The following is a 19,237-nucleotide window of genomic DNA, read 5'->3' on the forward strand; positions in this document are numbered from 1 at the left end:
GAGCTTACAGAGATCAGATGAACCTCCTGTAAGAAAATTGACTACTAATATGCTTGGCATGTAAAGCTGAGGAAGAACTACTATCAAGATGTTTCTCTGAAGGAACAATCTCCTTCTGTGCCCTTAGCAGCATCTTTACATAAAGGAAGCTCCTTGTACCAAAGAGTTCAAACCCTTGCCACCTTTTGGCCCCAATGTGTTTTGGGGCCACAAAACACATTAATTCTTTTCATATTTCTTTCTCCTATAAAGGTTCTTGAGCACATTTCACACTAAAATAGGAACTATTTTCTCAAACTCCAGGCATTTAAAAACACTATTGCATCTGGGATGGTACAATTCCTCTGTCAACTCAGTAACAACTCATCAGTGATTATGTTTGTCAGGACACCAGCCATCTGTTCATTAGAAGAGGGAACCAAACATATATGTTAACTGTTTAACTAGACTATGCACCCAGAAAAACCTAGCAAACACAATCCCTCCAGGTTTAGAAATCCCTTGCAAAGAGCTTGGCCTTGCAAAGGGCCTTCACTGACCATCACAAAGGTAGAGATTTTGCCCAGTTTGAATTTGCAAGCAGGATTTGTCCAGCTCACCTTTCTGGAAGACAAACTTCTATAAAGCACCAAGTAAAACACTGGAGGCAAAATAAATGTTATCCTAGCTAAAAATGCAGAGACCGTTCAATCTTCTTGCTTCACAGGCAGAAAACATCCCCAGAGTGGGGCAAAAGCACAGAAAGGAAATCAATTTGCTGATGCACAATCTTCTGAATTCCTTTTACCCTCATTCAGTTGAACATTTAAGAGCTGATTTCTTCCTCCCTCCCCTTTTCCAGCTTTAACATGCTGGCTTACAGCAGCATGAGGTCATGGTGCGACATCACAAAATTCCCTGAAGAAGCCAGTGGGAAATGAGGCTTTGCTGGGTGGGTGCCAAGCTTCTGTTCAGACACATACAACCTTAGTACATTTTTCATGCTCTATTTGCTAATTAACAAGGGAAAGGAAGCCATGAAGCTGAAAGTCCAGACATTTCTTTCAGACTGGGCCCCTGGTACAAGCACATAAGCAGAACTGTGTCCAAAGCAAGGCCTTGTCTACCTGCACAGGAAAAGAGCTCAAGGGCACCTTACCTTTAGACAGTCACCTGCAGCACAAAACCAGGAGTCACCTCTAAGGCCAACACTTGAATTTAATTTAGGATTAGTCAGCAGAAGGGGCCTGAATAGTATATTAACCCGAACTATGCAGACTCAAATATACCTAACATCTGGCCAAACCAGATCTAAATTTCAGCTATTGCTATAGAGAGGTATCAAGCTATTAGAGGTCACCTCAGGTGAGTTTTTAATCTGCTCAGAGGGTCTATTTTAGACACCTAGGATAGCAGAATGCTTCACCATGTCACCCACACCAGTTTGTCAGCATTTTCCCTCTCATCTTGTTCCAATTTTAATAGTGGGCAATGATACTATGTCCATTTGTACCTATAAAAAAAGACTTGCAGCAACTCATTGCAGTTATTTCTAAAGGAACAGTATGTTCTGCCTGTCTGTCATACACTGTTTCATATACTGCAAGCACTTAGTTCATAGAAATTCTCAAATAAACTGCATTGCTACGTTTTGTGCTAAGTTTGGACATGGACTTCCCAGGGAAAGGCGTGTTAAGTTACAGGTCCATTCCTGTTCAGATCACACAATACTACTGAAGACATCCAGGAGAGGGAAGTGAGACAACCCCAAGAAAGCAGAGCAAGGGAGTTACCTGGCAGTGCAGTGTGCTGGTGAGCATCTTCGGTGGGAAGCATCAGCAAGCACATCCAGAGAGTACAGAGGAGATAATGGATTGAACTGGAAAGTCAAGAGATTTTATTTAAGCAAAGCATTAAAAGAAATAGTGTCCAGATAAAGCTCCTCAGATCTGTTCTATTCACACAGTATAAGGAGACTTTCAGCTGTTCACATAATATAAGGAGACCTTTCTGGCACCTCAAGGGGTAAGACTAGATGAGAACAGACTCTCAGTTCAGACAAAAGCTAGCACAAAGGGTGGAACAGCAAATCTCAACCACCTTCTCACAACAGACAGCCTCAGCACACTCCTCTTCCAACCTGCATTATTAAAAATGCTGGTTGACTAAGAGCATAAGTGTTCTATTGCTGCATGCCATGAGAAAAAAATCTGCTTCTCTTTCAGAAAGCCTCTTGTCTACCTTCACGTTGCAGAGAAAAAAGTCACTGTTATGAATAGTGCAAGCACAGAGTAGTTCCTGTATTCCCAAGGGTTGTGTAAATCACTGAAACAGACCTCTAGAAGACACAGGTCCACCAGGTTAAGCTCACAATGAGCACCCAATTCATTCCATTGCAAGTGAGTTGCTCCTTCACTCCCCTGCAACCTCACAAGCCGTCTTTGCAAACTGCTTAAAACAAATTTTTGAAACAATGCATGGTCAGGCTAGTCTAAGATACTCTGTTAGACATACACTAGACAAATCTTGAGGGCATCAAACCTGTGCAAGACAGCTTGTTGTACAAAATGCAGTAGTCAGGATTTTTAATGGTCAGGACAGAAATGGAATAATCTGGTCAATCAATGCATGGAACAAACATTGCTCAATATGTAAACAGAAGCTTTAGACTGGTAGTTTCTCTGGGGTACCTGCTTTATACTTCCATTTAGCATTTCCTCTTTATTTATAATTCACACCTCAAGCACAAAATTAATTTCCATCTGCTTTGCAAAGTGCTACACCGATCACCAGAACACTTTTCTTGTATTACTAGGATTACTGATGCATTTTTAAATAAGGACGAAGGAACAATCCACACCTGTAGCTGGACTCCTCATACAAGCTGTCTGCAACTTCAGAACTCAGTACTAGGCCTTTACCCTCCACCTTTCTAAGAAAGAAGATGCACCACAAAGCTGCTGCTATCAGGGAGCTCCACCTTAAGTGGGACTGCTCATTTACTGTCAGTAACACTGCAACTGCACAGTAGGGAGAATCACCAGGAGCCCTCTGTTACTGGAATGGCTGATTCAAGTTCATTTAAGAAAAATAAAAGTTACTTACTTTTGGTCATTTTAAAGCTTATGTAGTTACTCTTATCTTTAGACAAGAGTATTATTATAGCAGTATAAAATCAATCTGTAAAATGTTCTCACTAAAGGAAAATACACAATTGCACCAAGGCTTGAAAATTATTTCTTGCCATATATGCATTTTTAGTCACCTGAAAGGTAAAAAAAATTCAGTCCTACTGCTTACCAACCATAAAACAACTCACACAGGAATAAAAAGGAGTGTGCATGGCCATGTTACAACATGACTGCTCAAATGGAAGAGTGTTTTTTTTTTCTCTTTACTATTAAGAACCTGAGCTTTTATTCCTTAAACCAAAAAAAAAAAAAAAAAAAAAAAGAAATAAAAAAAAAACTCCTAGCACTGAAGCTAAGAAAGACTTACTGGAGAATACAAAAGTGCACACACAAGAGTTTCAGTTACAAGAATGGCTATTTCTCTTGATTATCACCTCTTACCTTTTCCTGTTACAGCTATTTAACTACATAATTTAAGCTCACAAATTTTTTCCCTTCTCTGTGGATGAGACTATCAGGTAGAAGCCTGAGCCAAACAAGGCAAAACAAAGCATTTAAAAAGAGAGAAAATGGTCCAATTCTTATGGAATTTTGAGAGGCCAAAGCTCCTCCTGTCAAGAGGCATTTTCCCTCCCACTCACTGTCAGAAAGGATGGCAAACACCAATGTGAAACAGGGAGATAAACAGAAGGAGTTCCTGAGCTATTCAGTTTAAATAGACAATACAACGCCCAGAAAATGGGCTGCGTTCAAAGTCCGGAAGACATCAGTTAACAAAATGAGAAGGAACAGGACTGCCTTACCTCAAGTGCACAGGCCACAGTGTGTGGGAAATCAGAAGCCAGCATTGTGCTCTTTCTAGAGAGAAGGAAACCAAGAAAATAAAAAAGGAAAAGCAGAGTCGCCTTACCTGGTTGCGATCTCTCTTCCCCATGGATGGTAACCAAAAACTGGAAGGAGGCAGAGTCGAAAGGGCAGGTGGGTGCAATGCCAAGGAACAAACATTTTGCGGGGGGAGGAAAGAGGGTTGGGGATAAGAAAAGAAGAAAAAAGGAAGAACAAAGATGGAGAGAGAAGGAAAAAGATTAAACATCATCAGGAGTCATATTAAAAACAACAAATTTCAGATTCAAGGAAGAAAATTAGGTATCAACAGCTGGTGAAGGCTGGACCCACTGCACTACAGTCAAGCCATGCCATCCTTATCTACCCATTCCCCAGAACAGCATTAGGGAGATGCCAAAGGATAAGCACCAAGACTATTTCCAGTGCTGACTACAATTTAAATACACTAATTGTGGAAGGAGACATAACACCAAAGAAAGAAAAAGTAATTTCACAGCTGCCTTGTCAGCATAATTTCTGCAGTCTGGGTATATGCCCAAAGTACAGCTCCACAAAGAAGCATTTTAAAAAATGAACATATAGGGCTCAGTCTTCTCTTAATGTCCAAAAGATCTGCAGTTAATGCAAAGGCACATTATAAGGGAGGATGAAAAAAAAAGCTGACTGTAAAAAAAAGAGCATTTGAGTAGCGTCCACACACTGTCACAGCCTTATATAAACATATAACAAAGGGGAAGTCAGCAATTATGAGTAAGAAAACAGAGAAGCCATCAGTAGAATACTGCCTCCCATTCCACAGGTTATGCTTAAGTGCCCACCCAGTTCTTCATGTTCTTCACCCCCAGAAGGGAAGAGGATCCTACAGCTCTTCTTCCCTTCCTAAAGTTCTATACAACAATTGTGAAGGGCCTTACTCTTTCTGGCGTGGATCACTAACAATATGACCTAGCCTCTCGGTGCCCAGAGTGCTCATGGAGGTCTCCTGAAACACAAAGACAGGCAAAAGGTTGCAAACTCTTACAGTGAGCAGAGAATAGCTTGCTGCTGCCAGTAAGAACAAATCTTACTCCTCTGGGTCACATCCTTTCCTTACCAGCCCACTCTCAGCTAAACATGTTTACTCCTTCCTTTTAGAACTTCACCTGAGATGATTTAACTAATTAGAATGGTAGAAATAATTCAATTTTATTTATGAGGCTTGTTTTTTATTTTCAGTGATGATATTTGCTTGCAGAGGGGCACACCATAAACTGGACTAGAACAAAGTATGCAGCACAAGGATGCATGAGACCAGGGGAGACAGTTGGGAAGTGCTTCCTTCCATGTTACTGGGGTCAGTTGGGCTAGAAACAGGCTGAGATAGGACACTACACTGTTCCACTAACAGTGGAGATTCACCAACCACCAATTAATAAATTAAGGAGTGAAAGCATGATGCTTTTGCCCTTTCTGAAAGCAGCAATTCAGCAGCAGGACCTCCAGCAACCAAAGAAAAGGCAGCTCCTGAGAAAAAGGACTTGCTCTGGGAGCATGTTGCTTCCTGCAAGATGCTGCCCTGTGTATGTGCTTGATGCTGGCATACACGTACACGCACAGCCTGAAGCACCAGCTGTTCACATCTGCATAGCAACTGCCTCCAAGAAAGAAGTATACTTTCCAGCAAGGGGCTGAAGATGAGGGCAAAAGTCTTCCACAGGTAAGGTTCATTTGTGCGAGGTACGTAGGCAAAACACACTCAAAATTTGGGGGCAGCTGTAGCAGCAGGGATGAAAGATGGGCTATTTGTTACAGCAGGAAAATTATTAACTTAAAGTGCCATAATGTTTAAATTTACAGTTTATTACTGTGTAAATTACAAGCCGTGCTTTTGGTAATTAGCAGCTCGCTGGCGGGGAGCTCTGAATGAAACTCATTATTTATGATTACAATTTCGAGAGAGATGGGGAAGGGGGAGCAGTGACCTCCGCTGCAAATGACAAAGATCCCTTTAAGGTGATGAAGATGAATTAAACAAGTAAATATTATCCTTCTCATTTGGATCATTAGAGGTGTGCCGCCAGGCCCAGTCACTCGCAGGTGGCCTCAGGAACCCTACGCAAAGTCTGTTTCTTGCCAGCTGAGGATTCATATTTTGAATGCCGGTTACAATTAAGCAAGGTGAGCGGAAGAAAGAAGGGGCAGACAAGGATCTTTCAAGTATGACTGAACAGAAGGCAGCTGTCTCACTCCTCTAGACTCCAAGCCCCCTAACACACCTTGTTAGCAGACTACAGCCAGCCAGCTTAGAACTTATGCCAATGTTTTCAAAAGCACAGAGTTCATCACAATAAAAACAAAGCCAAACACAGCCAACACCTTCCTGCTCAGAATCATCTTTGACAATGAACATCAGTGCTCAATACCCCACGATGCAGACCCAACCAGGTGTACCCCTCTGTTTTAGAAATACATCTGCAAAGTATTGTTTGTTCTATTAGAAAAAGGACTAACATCTTGTTTGGTGCTTGCCCTACATATAATAAAACTAGTCAATAGCTTTGGGCAGCTTTGTCTGCAATTACTGCATATACCTTTTTATTCTTCTGTCTTCCCACTAAAAATGCAACTGCTAAAACCACCTTCTTTTGCTGCCATTCATATCAGTCTTCTTCCCTATATAAAATTTGGCCTTCCTTCACCTTTGAAGCACCTCTCTGCCCTTGTAGTCTCAGATGAGCATGCACAAGTCTCATGCCATCATCATTTTCCCCTACGTTCTGTCTAAATCTTCTTGATATTTATGCTCCCTGACATTCTTCTTCAGGCCTCCTTTCATACTGCTTTCAGCGCTGATCAGCTGTCTTTGCCACTCCAAATGTGCCTTAAAATCCACTTAGTCACTCAATCATCTTCTGACAGTCAAAGCAGTTAAACAAATCAAACAATACATGAAACAAAAAATTTACAGGACCACTTTCTGCAGAAAACAATTTATGTGGCATCTTAGAATAGTACTTCAGAACTGACGAGAATTTGAAATACAAAATGACCATCTTTCAAAAGGGCATACCTTGCCAACCAGCCTCCTCCGACCTTTACGGACACAACGGGCAGCAGCTCCTGGAAGGCGATTCAGGCGAGCATGAAATCCTGAAAACCAAATGCAGAAGAACTGAGCAATGAACCAGAAGATCCCTCCTGACAAAGCCAACAGGAAAACTCCTTAGTTCAGTAATCAAATCAGATCCTCTCTCTCTTGTTTTTCAGTCTTGAAGATGTAGATATGCCAGTTTATTCACAAATCAAAGAAAAACCTTACATTTAAAAAAAGGAAGACTGCCAGTGGGCAGCTGGTATGACTATTTCAGTAAATTCACCAATAGTGCAGCTTTTTCTTAACTGGATCTTTAAAAAATCCAAAATAGATCACCAATACCAGTTTAAATGCAACACCTATAAAAAGAATCTACTCTTGCCATCATATCACAAGTTCTCAAACACAATTCCTTATGGACCTCACCTCTCTGAGCTGGCTGTGAGGGCAAAAGGAAGGTGGAAACAGGGAGCTTGTCCAGGCCTGAGTCAATCCTCTCCACTTCAGATCGGTGATCAGCTCCCCACTTGGGAAGAAGGTTGGGGACAGTGAATCCTGGAACACACTCTCCTTCATAAAACCAATCACTTTGCTCATCGTCTCCTAAAGAAATAGGATGGAATTAGCCACAAATAACATCAAGGTACCCTGGGACAGTCCCTCAAAATACTACAAGTAGGCATATCTGAATGTGAAACAGCTGAAGTCTCATTAGGAATTCATTCTTGAAGAGCCTTATATTTGTATTCTGTTTCAATGATCCTCAGTAACTACAGGCCTCACTAAACACTTTAAACTATCCAACTCATCAGTCTCCAGAATTTCCCTGCAGAACAAAGCCTCTTTATAGACCTGCCTAGGGCAGGTTTAGCACTCTGTTGCTACTGCACCTCATCAACCTTAGTTCAATGTTGTGTGATGTCTTATGCAGAACTCTTTCTCTGAAGTAATTACTGCGACACCGGTAGAGGCCAATCATTTGGCACATGTTACAGGCTGTCACAGGAGAAACTTCACAAGAGGGGAAGACCAGGCTCACAGAGTAAGCAAAAGAAAAATGCTGATGAGAAAGACCCCTAGTCTCCTAAGACACCAGCTAAGACAAAAACACATAACTATCAGAAATGGTCACTCTGAGTATAAGTACTAACCATGCTGTGAGTTGCTCTCAATCAGCTTCTTAGAATCTCTAAGAACTACAAACCCTTTGGAAAACTAAGGCAGCAGCAACAGAAGTCATGGCCAAAGTCTCCATGGAGCTGAGTTGATGTAGTTAATGCAGTTGCAGTCTAAAACTGAACTGCATCAGACACTGTTCATAGTAAATCTGTCTGGCCAGAAATTGCCTGAGAGCAGTAGCACATGAGCAGTGTACAAAAAAAAAAAAAGCAAGAAAGAGCAAAGAACCTGACACACGTAGCATTTCAGTAGTCCAACTCACAAACAGTCCCATGCAATTGCAAGGTGCTTCATCTTGCCTTAAAAAACTAACACACCTACCTTAGGGAAAATTCTCATTTGCTTACCATTAAGTCTCAACTCAAGCATCCCTACTTACTCTTCTTTCCTCACTGACTTACATTATTCCTGACCAAAGTCCATTATGCCTACTCACACATCTTGCTGGGAAAAAAAAAAAAAAAAAGAAAAAAGAAAATTTAAAAAAGAACACAAGAAAGTAAAAAAAACTCATCCTAGTAAGAATGCTGCAATCTTGCACATAACAGAGGAAGCAACACGCAAAACCAACTCTGATCAGCAACAGGTAGGACACCCAGAACATTTTATCCCAAAGCTCTGACATTGTTTTTTTCTGTCATGCATCAAGTTGACCTACCAGTTAAAGTATAAAAATCCCATCTCCACTTCAAAGTAAATTAAAACTAAGTAATGTTGTATAGTTCTTCTAAGAGATCATAATTTGTGCAAAACTACTCCTAGAAATTTGGGCATAGTGCCCTGTCATACCTTAAACCACTGTTTTCACAAGACAAATCTTAACAATCAGCATCATATGCTAATATTCAATAATTTTCACTGTGAGAGATCCCAATGCATGTAACAAATATAAAACCAAAAAAAAAAAAAAAAAAAAAAAACACCTTACAATCAAATTATGAACTAGGATCATTCTCTGCTCATAGAAGTGTGCTGGTATGTGCAGTTGCAAAGACGATTTATTTAATTAGCAACAGCACAAATATTACATGATGCAACCTCAAAAGAAGGAGGGAAAAAAACTGCATTTCTTGAAGAATACTGCCAGCTTAAGTTTCCCATTATTCAGCCTGTAATTGTGCTGGAAAACTATTTATAAGGTGATGATCTGTGACAAAAAAAAAACCAAAATGTTGTGCTCTCTCCATCTCACTGACATGGAAAGCTGTTGGTTTTTTATTTACTTTATGACTAAGAATTGTCAAGAAAAAAAAAAGGAAAAGGAGATATTTTTTATTTAGTCTAAAAGTGCAACAATATTTTTAACCCTTTAAATGCAATCTAAGCTAAAACATCTTGGCCAGAAAGCTATCACAGTATCAACTGTTTGAACACAGTATCAACTGTTTGAACCTGATGACAAGGATGACAAACCTCTTCTCTTACCTAGACAGGGAAGGCTGTAATTGGACTTCATTAACTTATGTAAGTCATATTTCTACATGCTCCTGTATATTGAGCATCCTACTTCTAGGGTTAATGTCTAAAATTAATGTCTAAAAGAGGGTATAAAATCAGGGCAAGTATATAGGGCAAGCATATAGACAAGTCTCCAGTCTCCATCAATCTTATCTCAGGTGATGAAGGAAAACATTTTAGTAACCACTTTGCTTCATCATCTAATATAAAAGTGCTCACTAATTTCAGCTCCCCCTGAACAATCATCAGCAAAAAGAGAGGGCAAGAAATTCTACTTTTCTGTTGCCTTTGAAAAACCAGAGTCTGGAAATAGTTATTTTTCAGCAAATGTCAAAGCTGATATTTGAAATCCCTGCTCTTAAGAAAAGTTTTATAATCCCCTAAGATCACAGATTGGTCCTACAGCCTAAAATACATCAGAAAACACATAAGCATGTTTGCTATCATTGTGTTGCTTCACACAGGTACCTGGGCCATTAACAAGCTAATGGAAGCAGCATATCCTATTGAGCTACTGATGCTACTTCCTTTAGCCCTCACATATTCCCAGAAGAGATCTCATCCAAATCTTAGCTTGTGAAATGTGACAGAATCAGAGTGCACAGAACTGCAGGTCTCTAGGGTCACATTCCACATGCTCCAAATGTAATAGTCCTCAATGCCTGTGTGCCTACTACAACCTATTTCACACTTACTTCTGCCATATCCCACATCAACTGAACACTGTGCTGTGGCTGATAAATAAAACCAGATTGCACTTCACACTCAAAACTCCTAAGATACCATTTCTACAACAGACATTGAAAATACAACATTCAACTAATGCACATAAGAGAAAGGAAGGAACACATATTTAAAGAAATAAAACCCATCACGTATTACCATCAACTTCTTAGCACAGTCTATTAGGTGACTTGTCAGCATTAAGTAATTTCTTTTTCTCATCTTTTCTTCCTCCCCATAGAGAAGACAACTAACAGATTTCAGGCACTAATGGTATGTAGACAACCCTTAAAACATCTAGAGAAACAAATCATAAGCTGCGCTTTTTCATTATGAAGAGCTCTCAAATTCCTCTTACATGTCTGTGCCTTTGCACAATAATAGCTTCTTATATTGCAAATATTATGGATCTGATACATGAAGTATTTCATCAGAAAAAGTACAGTGTTATGAAAGTCATACATTTGTAGCCCTCATCTCATTGCTTAACTTCTAGCTGCTCCCTGCCACTGGTTTTTCCTCACACAATTCCCTGTCTCTCTTCAAACACAGATCTTTCTTTGCATTTGTAAAGAAAGTAAGGAACTCCCTAGCAGCATATGAGGAAAATCACAGGACACCTGTTACCTTGGCGGCCTTCATCATTGGTAAACAGGCCAGCATCACTGCTGCTGCAAACACTGCTGGTTTCGCTGGAACAAAAACAGAGAAAAAAACATGGTTACAATTGCAACAGGCACAATATAGAAACTACTCTACTACATTTTACTAGCTTCTCTAAGACCAAAATGCTTTACATGTCTCACAAAAACTGAATTTCAGATACATGACTGGCTCTAGAACAGAAAGTAACTGCTTTCCATTAAAACTTATCAATGCTGCATCACTTGAGAAAGAGTAGAATCCTGTATATAGTTTAGTTCTAAGTTATCAAGAAGTAATCAATAAAATGGCATTTGCCTCAGGTACTAGAATTAATAACCTAACTATGGCAACATCTGGAATACTCACCAGGAAATTAAGTGCAGTTTAAAACGCTGTCCTTGGGTCACTTAACTGAAAACCCTCCTAAGTTTTCTATTTCAGATTCCTTTTCCTCAAAAACGTTACACTGTCACACAAACAGCCTTCCCCTCCCCACAACTTTTATTTTAGGTGGAGAAAAGAGCAGCTGTGACATTTACAAGTCTCCAGCTTAGCATAGCACTTATAGCACATTAGCATAGCATGACTTGCTGCTGCTGAATGTAACCCTGTCATAGCATGCTTTGCATTTGCTGAAGCAGTTAAAGATTTAATTCTTGAACGAAAGAATAGAGCTAGAAATTAATGTGTAGAAAGCCATTAATTGACTTGCAAAGCTAGACGAGTATTTGTAGCAGAAGTACATGCTCATGTCAGTCCCAAGCATCTGAAGGCTTTAATGCTGACTTGAACTCCTTCCTTGGACACTTCAGGCAGTACTTCCTCTGATTTAGCTGAGAGATACTAGGACAAGCAGGAACTACTTAGTGCCTACTCCCTGAACACTAAGACCTTAGATGTGAACACCAAGTGTAAGTCAGCACTAGAATCAGTCAGGGAAGGCTGTTTGCAAGTATCTCTGCATGCCTCTTTTCCAGGGAAACTGGATCATACCACAAACCCCTTGATTTACAAGGCTGAATAATGAGGGACCACAAAATATGTGACTCCAAAGAACTGCAGGCACAGAATAAAACTCTATTTTGTGAGTATATTGTTGTTCTTAGAAAATGCACTCTAAAGTAGAGCCAACTCAACTCACCACGCTGGATATCTAAAACTCTTCATCATTGCATAAAGTCATTTATACTTAAAGGATAAACAATCTGTACCTAGCATTCTCACCTTCCAGCGTGTAAGTTAATATCAAATTCCAAATTAATCCATTACAAAGCTTGGCCATGCATTCATCCTCCCACATATATACCACAGCAATTAAGGCCAAGGATTGAGAAGCATGAATTAATTGTTTCATCCCAAGCTCTCCTACCAACAGACTGTATGACCCTGGGCCAATCTCTTAGCGTGCTTGCTTTCCCTTTTGATAGCTTGGATAAACAATCCTCACAAGCTGCAGATGTGAGGACCAAGTGACTGCTTCATAAGGTTTTTAGCATCCTCAGAGGAAAGGTGCCTGAGAAAGGAAAAAGCATTGACAAGCATCCAGGTCATATTAACAGTACTTTAAGCATCCTGTTGCACGTAGAGCTCTTTAGTTCCTTACAGATAAGCATCACTGCTAGTGCTTTACAGGAACAAACTTTCAGGGATTTCACCCTCTTCACTACCACTTTTACACTGCAGGGTTGAACACAAACTAGACTCCTATGCAGGCCTTTCTGCAGGTCCAGTAAGCACTGATTAATGACCTCCACTTGCAAAGGAGGCTACTTACCTTAACCATGAAATAATGAATGCTATTGATCGGACAAGCTACTGCTATAGAGTGTTATTGATCACCCAATCTTTGGTTAAAATGGTCCTCATTTAGCAATTTCACTGTCGCAAACACCTGAAGCAAAGCATGCTTATAATTAAATAGTTTGGGGGAGTTAAACTGAGAGGTGATGGACAGAGATCTCAGGTTTCCCCCATTTATTCTTTTGCCTGAGCTATTGTTTGTGTCAGGAGGGATATTGATTTTCTATAAAAATAAGAAAACAAGAGGCACCAAGGGGCTGCAGAAGGTCAGGCTGGGCTGGAGAAGGAGGGGAAGCGGAACACTCTGTCTTTGTCACTTTCCTTCCAAGAGAGGAATTTTTTTTTTTTTTTTTTTTATGGAGAGACTGGCCTCCAATTCATCAGTTTAGGCAGACTCATGAATACAACTGCAGACTATCATCAAAGCAGCTCCCTTCCAAAGGGTAAAGCAACTTAACTGCACATTCAGGATGAGTGATACTCACATTCTCAGGTCGGAACACTGTACTGGTTTTGGCTGGGAGAGTTAAATTTTTCTCATAGTAGCAGTTTGGTTCTATGTTTTGGATCTGTGACCAGTGTTGATAACACAGGGATGTTTTAGTTATTGCTGAGCAGTGCTTACACAGTGCCAAGGCTTTCTCACACTGCCCTGCCAGTGAGCAGACTGGAGATGCACAAGAAGTTGGGAGGGTACACAGGCTGGACAACTGATCCTGGCCGACCACAGTGATATTCTACATCATATAATGTCATCCTTAGCAATAAAAGCTGGGAAAAAGAAGAATGAAGCCAGGGATATTTGGAGCTACGGTGTTTGTGTTCCCAAACAATGTTACAAATGATGGAGTTGTGCATTCCTGGAGATGGTTGAACACCTGCTTGCTGATAGGAAGCAGTGAATTCCTTATTTTGCTTTGCTTGCACACATAGCTTTTGCTTTACCTACTAAACCAACTCTACCTAAAGCTGAGAGTTTTCTCATTTTACTCTTCCATTTTTCTCCCTCATCCCTGCAGGGGAGTAAGCAGGGGGCTTTATGGAGCTGAGCTGCCTATCCAGGTTAAACCACAACAAACACATCAGCATTAAGCCAATGAAATCTCACAGCATTGGTGGGTCAGTAGAATCCCAGGTTTGAAAAAGTCACAGTAAGTGTTTTGGTACTTGAAAACAGATGAGACCAACTGTGTATTTTTCACAAGTAAACAGACGACCCAAAGTGATTTTTAGACAGCTCTTGTACTACGGTTTGTTCTGCCCTCGAACCAAACCCAGACCATTCTGGAAGTACTCAGTTTAGAGCAACAAGACAAAAAACTTCAGCACTCAATATATCATTTGCCTTGTTTTATTATGGCTGCAGGGAATCTCAAAACATTTAGGGACAGAAAGGCATATTACTTCTAACAGTCTTAGCAGCTAATTGTCACCTTTGTACAAATATACAAATGACCGCTTAAACTACAACCACTTGTTTCCTTTGTTGTTTCCACAGTTATTTATAGATCAGGCATTGGGTTGTGTCATTACCCAATTTAGAACCATCATCATTTTCTTATCGTGTTCCTCCACATCCATCCTTCTCTCAATTTATGTTCACCTTTTGCCATGTTTGGCAAACAATTTTAAAGATTTCATTATATGCACACTTGAATCACAATACCGCAGCTAATCTCCCTCCAGGAAAGGACTGGGCATAGTCCCACAAGCAAACTAGAAAAAAACCCATTATCAAGACTTTCTCAGTGAATGGGAGTTTATCAACTGAATAAGCAGGTCTTCGACCTGACTTAGGATAAGAAGCCTTCTAGAAAGCAGAGAAAATACAGGATATTTTAGCATTTACAGATTCATTTCTATTTAACAAACCAAAGCAATTGTCAGTTTAGGGGAGGAAAAAGAAGATTAAAAAAAATCCATTCTGAATAGAGAACTCAGTTTGCCTGAAAACCCATTTTGTTTTGTCATGTTCCATACTGTTAGAGGAGTGAACAGTAGTGGAAACAGTTCAGTATGAAAGTTTTGTAAATCACCAGATCACCACAGATTGCTTACAAGTCCCACAAGCAGCATCAGTCACCTTTCATCCCACCAGCTTGTGATGACAACCACACCATTTGCTCTCCCAGGCATTCAATTTTTTTCTCCCTTCCTCAGTATATGCCCTTGTCATACATCTGTGAAAAGTACTTCTCTTACTCTACCAGAAAAACCAGCTAGAGCACAGTGGGAGTGAGGCAAACACAGCCAGTTTCACTGTGCTGCTAGCAGCAAAGTGCTATATTTAGAGCAGCAGAGACCAAAGCATGATCCTTCACTGCTGTGAGGGATACTCCACAGTGAAGAGGGCTCTATGTATTACTCCCTCCAACTGTGGCCCTCCCTAGTGAGTCACAGTATAGATCACACATGTGGTGCTGCAGAGGCCAAATATTCCAAGCACTAGCTTTCCAGAGAAAATCCCAAGTATTTGGCAGCAGATGGTAAGTGTCATTTGATGCATACCCTTGCACAATAATTAGTCTGAGAGCGAGGGACAATTGAGACAGAAAAAAGCCATCTCCCAGCAGGGTCCTCAAGTAACAGTCTGAACATAGCTCTTTATTTACTCTTTCCAAGGCTGGCACAAATAAAGGCTGGATGAAAGCCTGCTGGTTTAAGTTCAAGTTTGACATAATGGAACAGACTCTGACTAATGTTAAAAAAAACCAACTCAGGGAACACTGTCCATCACTGCCACATCTAGTAAGGGTATCTCTCAGACCATCACCACTGACATGCACTATTCAGGAGCTACTTAGCACACTTCTTTTCCTGGACTACTAACAAACAGCTCTGAGAAGATAAAACTACTTTAACAACTAGCAACAAAAGGTTTCTATCCACAAGTTTCTTATAAAGCCCCACTTCACACCCACTTTTTAGCAACAACAGCCACTCTTAAAAGAAAAAAGTGACAACACTGTAAGAGTGTTGCTACAAATCACAACTGACCCAGTAAAAATGCAATAGTTGTTCCCTGGACCCAGCGAGGACTTACTATAACCTAGGCTTTTCACAGGGTCCCAGAAAACACCACTGAGACATTTACAATTCCAGCTATTATCCACAAAGCCGTAATAATGAAGTGCCACCTGTTCACTCTGACAAACTGCAGGAACTAGACTGTCACAACACTTAAGTGAACCTCAACATATGAACAATCATACTGTATCAAAGAGTTGGACTTTCCAAATCCACTCTCCTCTGATAGTGACCATTACAGTGCTTCAGAAAAGAGCATGAGAACATGAAAAACAGACTTCTCTGTATGTTCCTCTAGCTTTTAGAAGTCAGCAGTTTAAGGACTTTCTGAGCGGGATCTTTCCTCTGGGCTGTAATGTTTAACAGCCCCGATATGTCTATGCTCCACATCTCCCTTTTGAACGTATTTAAGTTTTGACCTCTAAAATGTCCTGCAGTAGAGAGTTCCAGACCTCATGTTTCATGAAAAAGATTACTTCTTGTTTGTTTTAAATGTCTCCTCAATGTCTGCTGTTCTTACACAATGATAATTAGAAAATCAGCTATCACATTTGCTTTTTGTATGCCATTCATTAAGAAATTTCCTCCATTTAATTCTCAGCAATTGCCTCTTTTCTAACCTGAAAAATCTCTTCAGACAGAAGCAGTTTTATGATCCCAAACCTTAGGCAGAGAGAAAAAAAGTCACGGTTGGGGAAAAAATTCCCAAGGGCCACGCAAATTTAGACCATGGCATTTACATGTCTCATTTTAATCCCTTGTATGTGATTCTGCCACAAATTCATCAAAGTTCTCCAAAACTGGACATCAAGACATCAGACTCCACTGTTTGCACAGGCTTATCCTGTAAGTAACATAACTTCCCCTCAACTTCTTCATCGTCTCACCACATTCTCCCCATAGCTAGGCTTTGACCATCAGATCAAGAGCAGAAATGTAGAGCCCCAAGCAAGGTTAGACTGAGGTTCACACAGTGCCTGCACAGAGGGCCAGCAGTAATGATGGGAGATCTGATCTGTTATAGTATACTATAAGTATACTTATAGTACTTACAGTAAATGCTGAAAATAAACTGAGATCAGTTCGTATCAATCACGCAATACAAGTTCCAGTTGGGGGTTTGCTCCCCAAAGCATAGGCCACAAGCATGCCACGTTGTAGCTGCAAGGCCACTGACATTTCAGAGGTCTCTTTGTGTAACAGGAGCTAGAAACCTACCAGCTTGCCAACTTTTCAAGGTAGCATTCTGGGTCATCAAACAATACTGACAGGAAAGACTTTGAAAAAATCTACAGTTTAGAAGCAGCTGAGATATTTCTCATCTTCACAAAGAGAGCAGCATTGAATAATTTTAAGAACTTCAAAAACCAAGGCACAGCATTTATAAGCAGCTGCAAGCAAGGCAGCCATCTGACTAGCATGGGGAAGAAACTGATATCTCACCATTCCGACATGTTTTCATCTGAACCCTGTTTCTGATCATCGGCTTCACACTCCATCCGCTCCTTCCTTCCCCCGCTGCTGAGGAAGGGCCTGTTCTCTCCTGACTCGCAAAGGCCATGACTGGATGATGTCCAAGGGGCATTCTCTTTCCAGCGTGAAAGACGCTGTTTCTTGGCTGACTTGAACCTGCAGCCCCTCTCATAGTTCCACTCTGACACCCTGAGCTTTTGCTGGAGACTGGCAGCCACCTCTGATGTCACACGTTTGACTTTCCGTCGGCGCCTGAGAGGTCGACAGGGTGCATTCTCTGTAAAAGAGTCTGACTCATGCCACAAGTGTTGCTTGCTCCTCAGGGTGGCACTAAGAGCTGGATGCCGTTTGACCACTGTCATGTCATCAGAGTCACTGAAATTAGCTGTCAGCACCTCACGGCAATCCTTGACAGCTTCGTCCAAGCTTGACTCTGAGGCCTCGCTGTAGCAGCAGGCATGTTCTGCCTGATGTGCGAAGTCTGAGCGTCGTTTACGACCCCGTCTCTTGCGAAGCTGACGCCGCTGCTGCCGTGGGCTTAGGGCCATCTCTTCCCATAGCTCATCCAGTTTGTTTTGCTCTGAAGTCTGCTCTAATGCTGAGGCCAAGTCATGCACCAGTTCATCCATTGGCAATACCTACAAAAAATGACAACAATTAGCACCAGACATAAATACTGCTCCCAATACATCTCTGGACTGTAGTATGCTATACCCTTTGTAACATTAAAGGAATTAGACACTTACTTTGAAATTACCTGGGAGGACCCAATGCAGGACAACTGCCGCTTCCTGGGCTAACACTTCTTCTTTTTGCAAGTGTTAAATCCCTCTTCTAGCCATGGTGGCACAGATCTCACTCTGCTGCAGCAGTTGGGTTGAGTGCTCTGTGTCTGAAAAGGCCTTAAGGTTCATCTTTTGTGTTGAAGCAGCATGCTTAATTACATATCCCAAAGGGTATGGAAGCCGGCAACTAGTTTTTGCTACCTGGCATCAGTAAAGCAACAGAGAAGGATCAGCCTGCTTGACAAACAGATTGAGTCTTCCAAAAAGTAGACAAGCAGCAAAGTTGGGAGTAAAACAGATGGTAAAACAGGTAGTTTGCAAGCCAGCATCACTCCAGCTGTAAAGCAAAGCATGCGGGACCCTGGCTCCTTAGAACAGGTTGTAGGAGACCAAGCCCCAACGCCTACTGCCGAAAAATACCACCCCTACATCTCAGGGCTGTCAGTGTGCCAATCCCAAAGTCCTGGCCAAATCCCTTATCTCACAACACCCCTCTCCCTACCCGTGTCTTGCAGGTGTGGGATTTCTCTCCCCCCTGGGCTCAGAAACACCCGCACCTCCAGCCCGGTGAACTACCCACTGCAGCAGGCCGCCTCCCTTAGTCCTCAGCGACCCGGCCGCACTGATTCCCTCCTCTAGGGAGCCGCCGCTGCTTCTGCCCGACACCCCCCGGCTTCATCGGGAAAAGCCGGGAAAGCTGCCCTCACCACCCCGGACACGCAGCCTCCTGCCGGGCCCCTCCACGACCCCGCTCACCGGCCAGCGCCCCGCTCCGCCAGCCCCTCGCCAGCGCCGCTTCCGGCCTCCCCGGGCCACTTCCTCCGCCCGCCCCGCCTGCGGGCGGGGCCGCCGCGCCGCCGCCGAGCCCTGACGGCCCGGCCGGGCCAGCGCCGGCCCGCCCCGCCCCCGAGCGCGACCCGCCGCGGTGCTCCGTGCTGCTCTGTGTGTTTTCGCCGTGGTGGTGCCGCCGGTGGAGCCATTGCAGAGCCCTCACCTGCCAGCGGGGCAGCCCTTGCCTATACGTAACCTTTAGCTGCCTAGTTAGCGTATTTTATTTTTAATAGACAACAAATAAACTTGGTACCCAAACTCCTCCATTTCGTTGCTGCCACGCTAGT

The 19,237-nt window shown here is 42.0% G+C and overlaps 1 protein-coding gene across 7 annotated transcripts in view; it reads right to left on the bottom strand.

The window, feature by feature from the left end:
- Positions 1–18,929, bottom strand: part of GPATCH2L (G-patch domain containing 2 like) — a 37,331-nt gene extending 18,402 nt beyond the window's left edge. For 2 of the 7 annotated variants that reach the window (XR_008437468.1, XM_053979605.1), the window contains exons 1-7: positions 18,081–18,413; positions 17,305–17,972; positions 11,017–11,081; positions 7,456–7,632; positions 7,006–7,085; positions 4,871–4,938; positions 3,914–3,968 (exon numbers count right to left, since the gene is read on the bottom strand). Coding sequence is in view for 5 of the 7 variants with exons in the window: in XM_053979605.1 (XP_053835580.1) it covers positions 3,914–3,968; positions 4,871–4,938; positions 7,006–7,085; positions 7,456–7,632; positions 11,017–11,081; positions 17,305–17,963 (1,104 nt within the window). In the remaining 2 variants the exon portion in view is untranslated. Of the gene's footprint in view, positions 1–1,772; positions 1,859–3,913; positions 3,969–4,020; positions 4,061–4,870; positions 4,939–7,005; positions 7,086–7,455; positions 7,633–11,016; positions 11,082–17,304; positions 17,973–18,080; positions 18,414–18,875 lie in introns of those variants that run through there. The other 5 variants (XM_053979602.1, XM_053979603.1, XR_008437467.1 and 2 more) reach the window with 5 other exon arrangements.
- Between the last annotated feature and the right edge of the window lie 308 nt (positions 18,930–19,237).

This window comes from Vidua macroura, chromosome 6, assembly GCF_024509145.1.
Source record: "Vidua macroura isolate BioBank_ID:100142 chromosome 6, ASM2450914v1, whole genome shotgun sequence".
Lineage (NCBI taxonomy): Eukaryota > Metazoa > Chordata > Aves > Passeriformes > Viduidae > Vidua > Vidua macroura.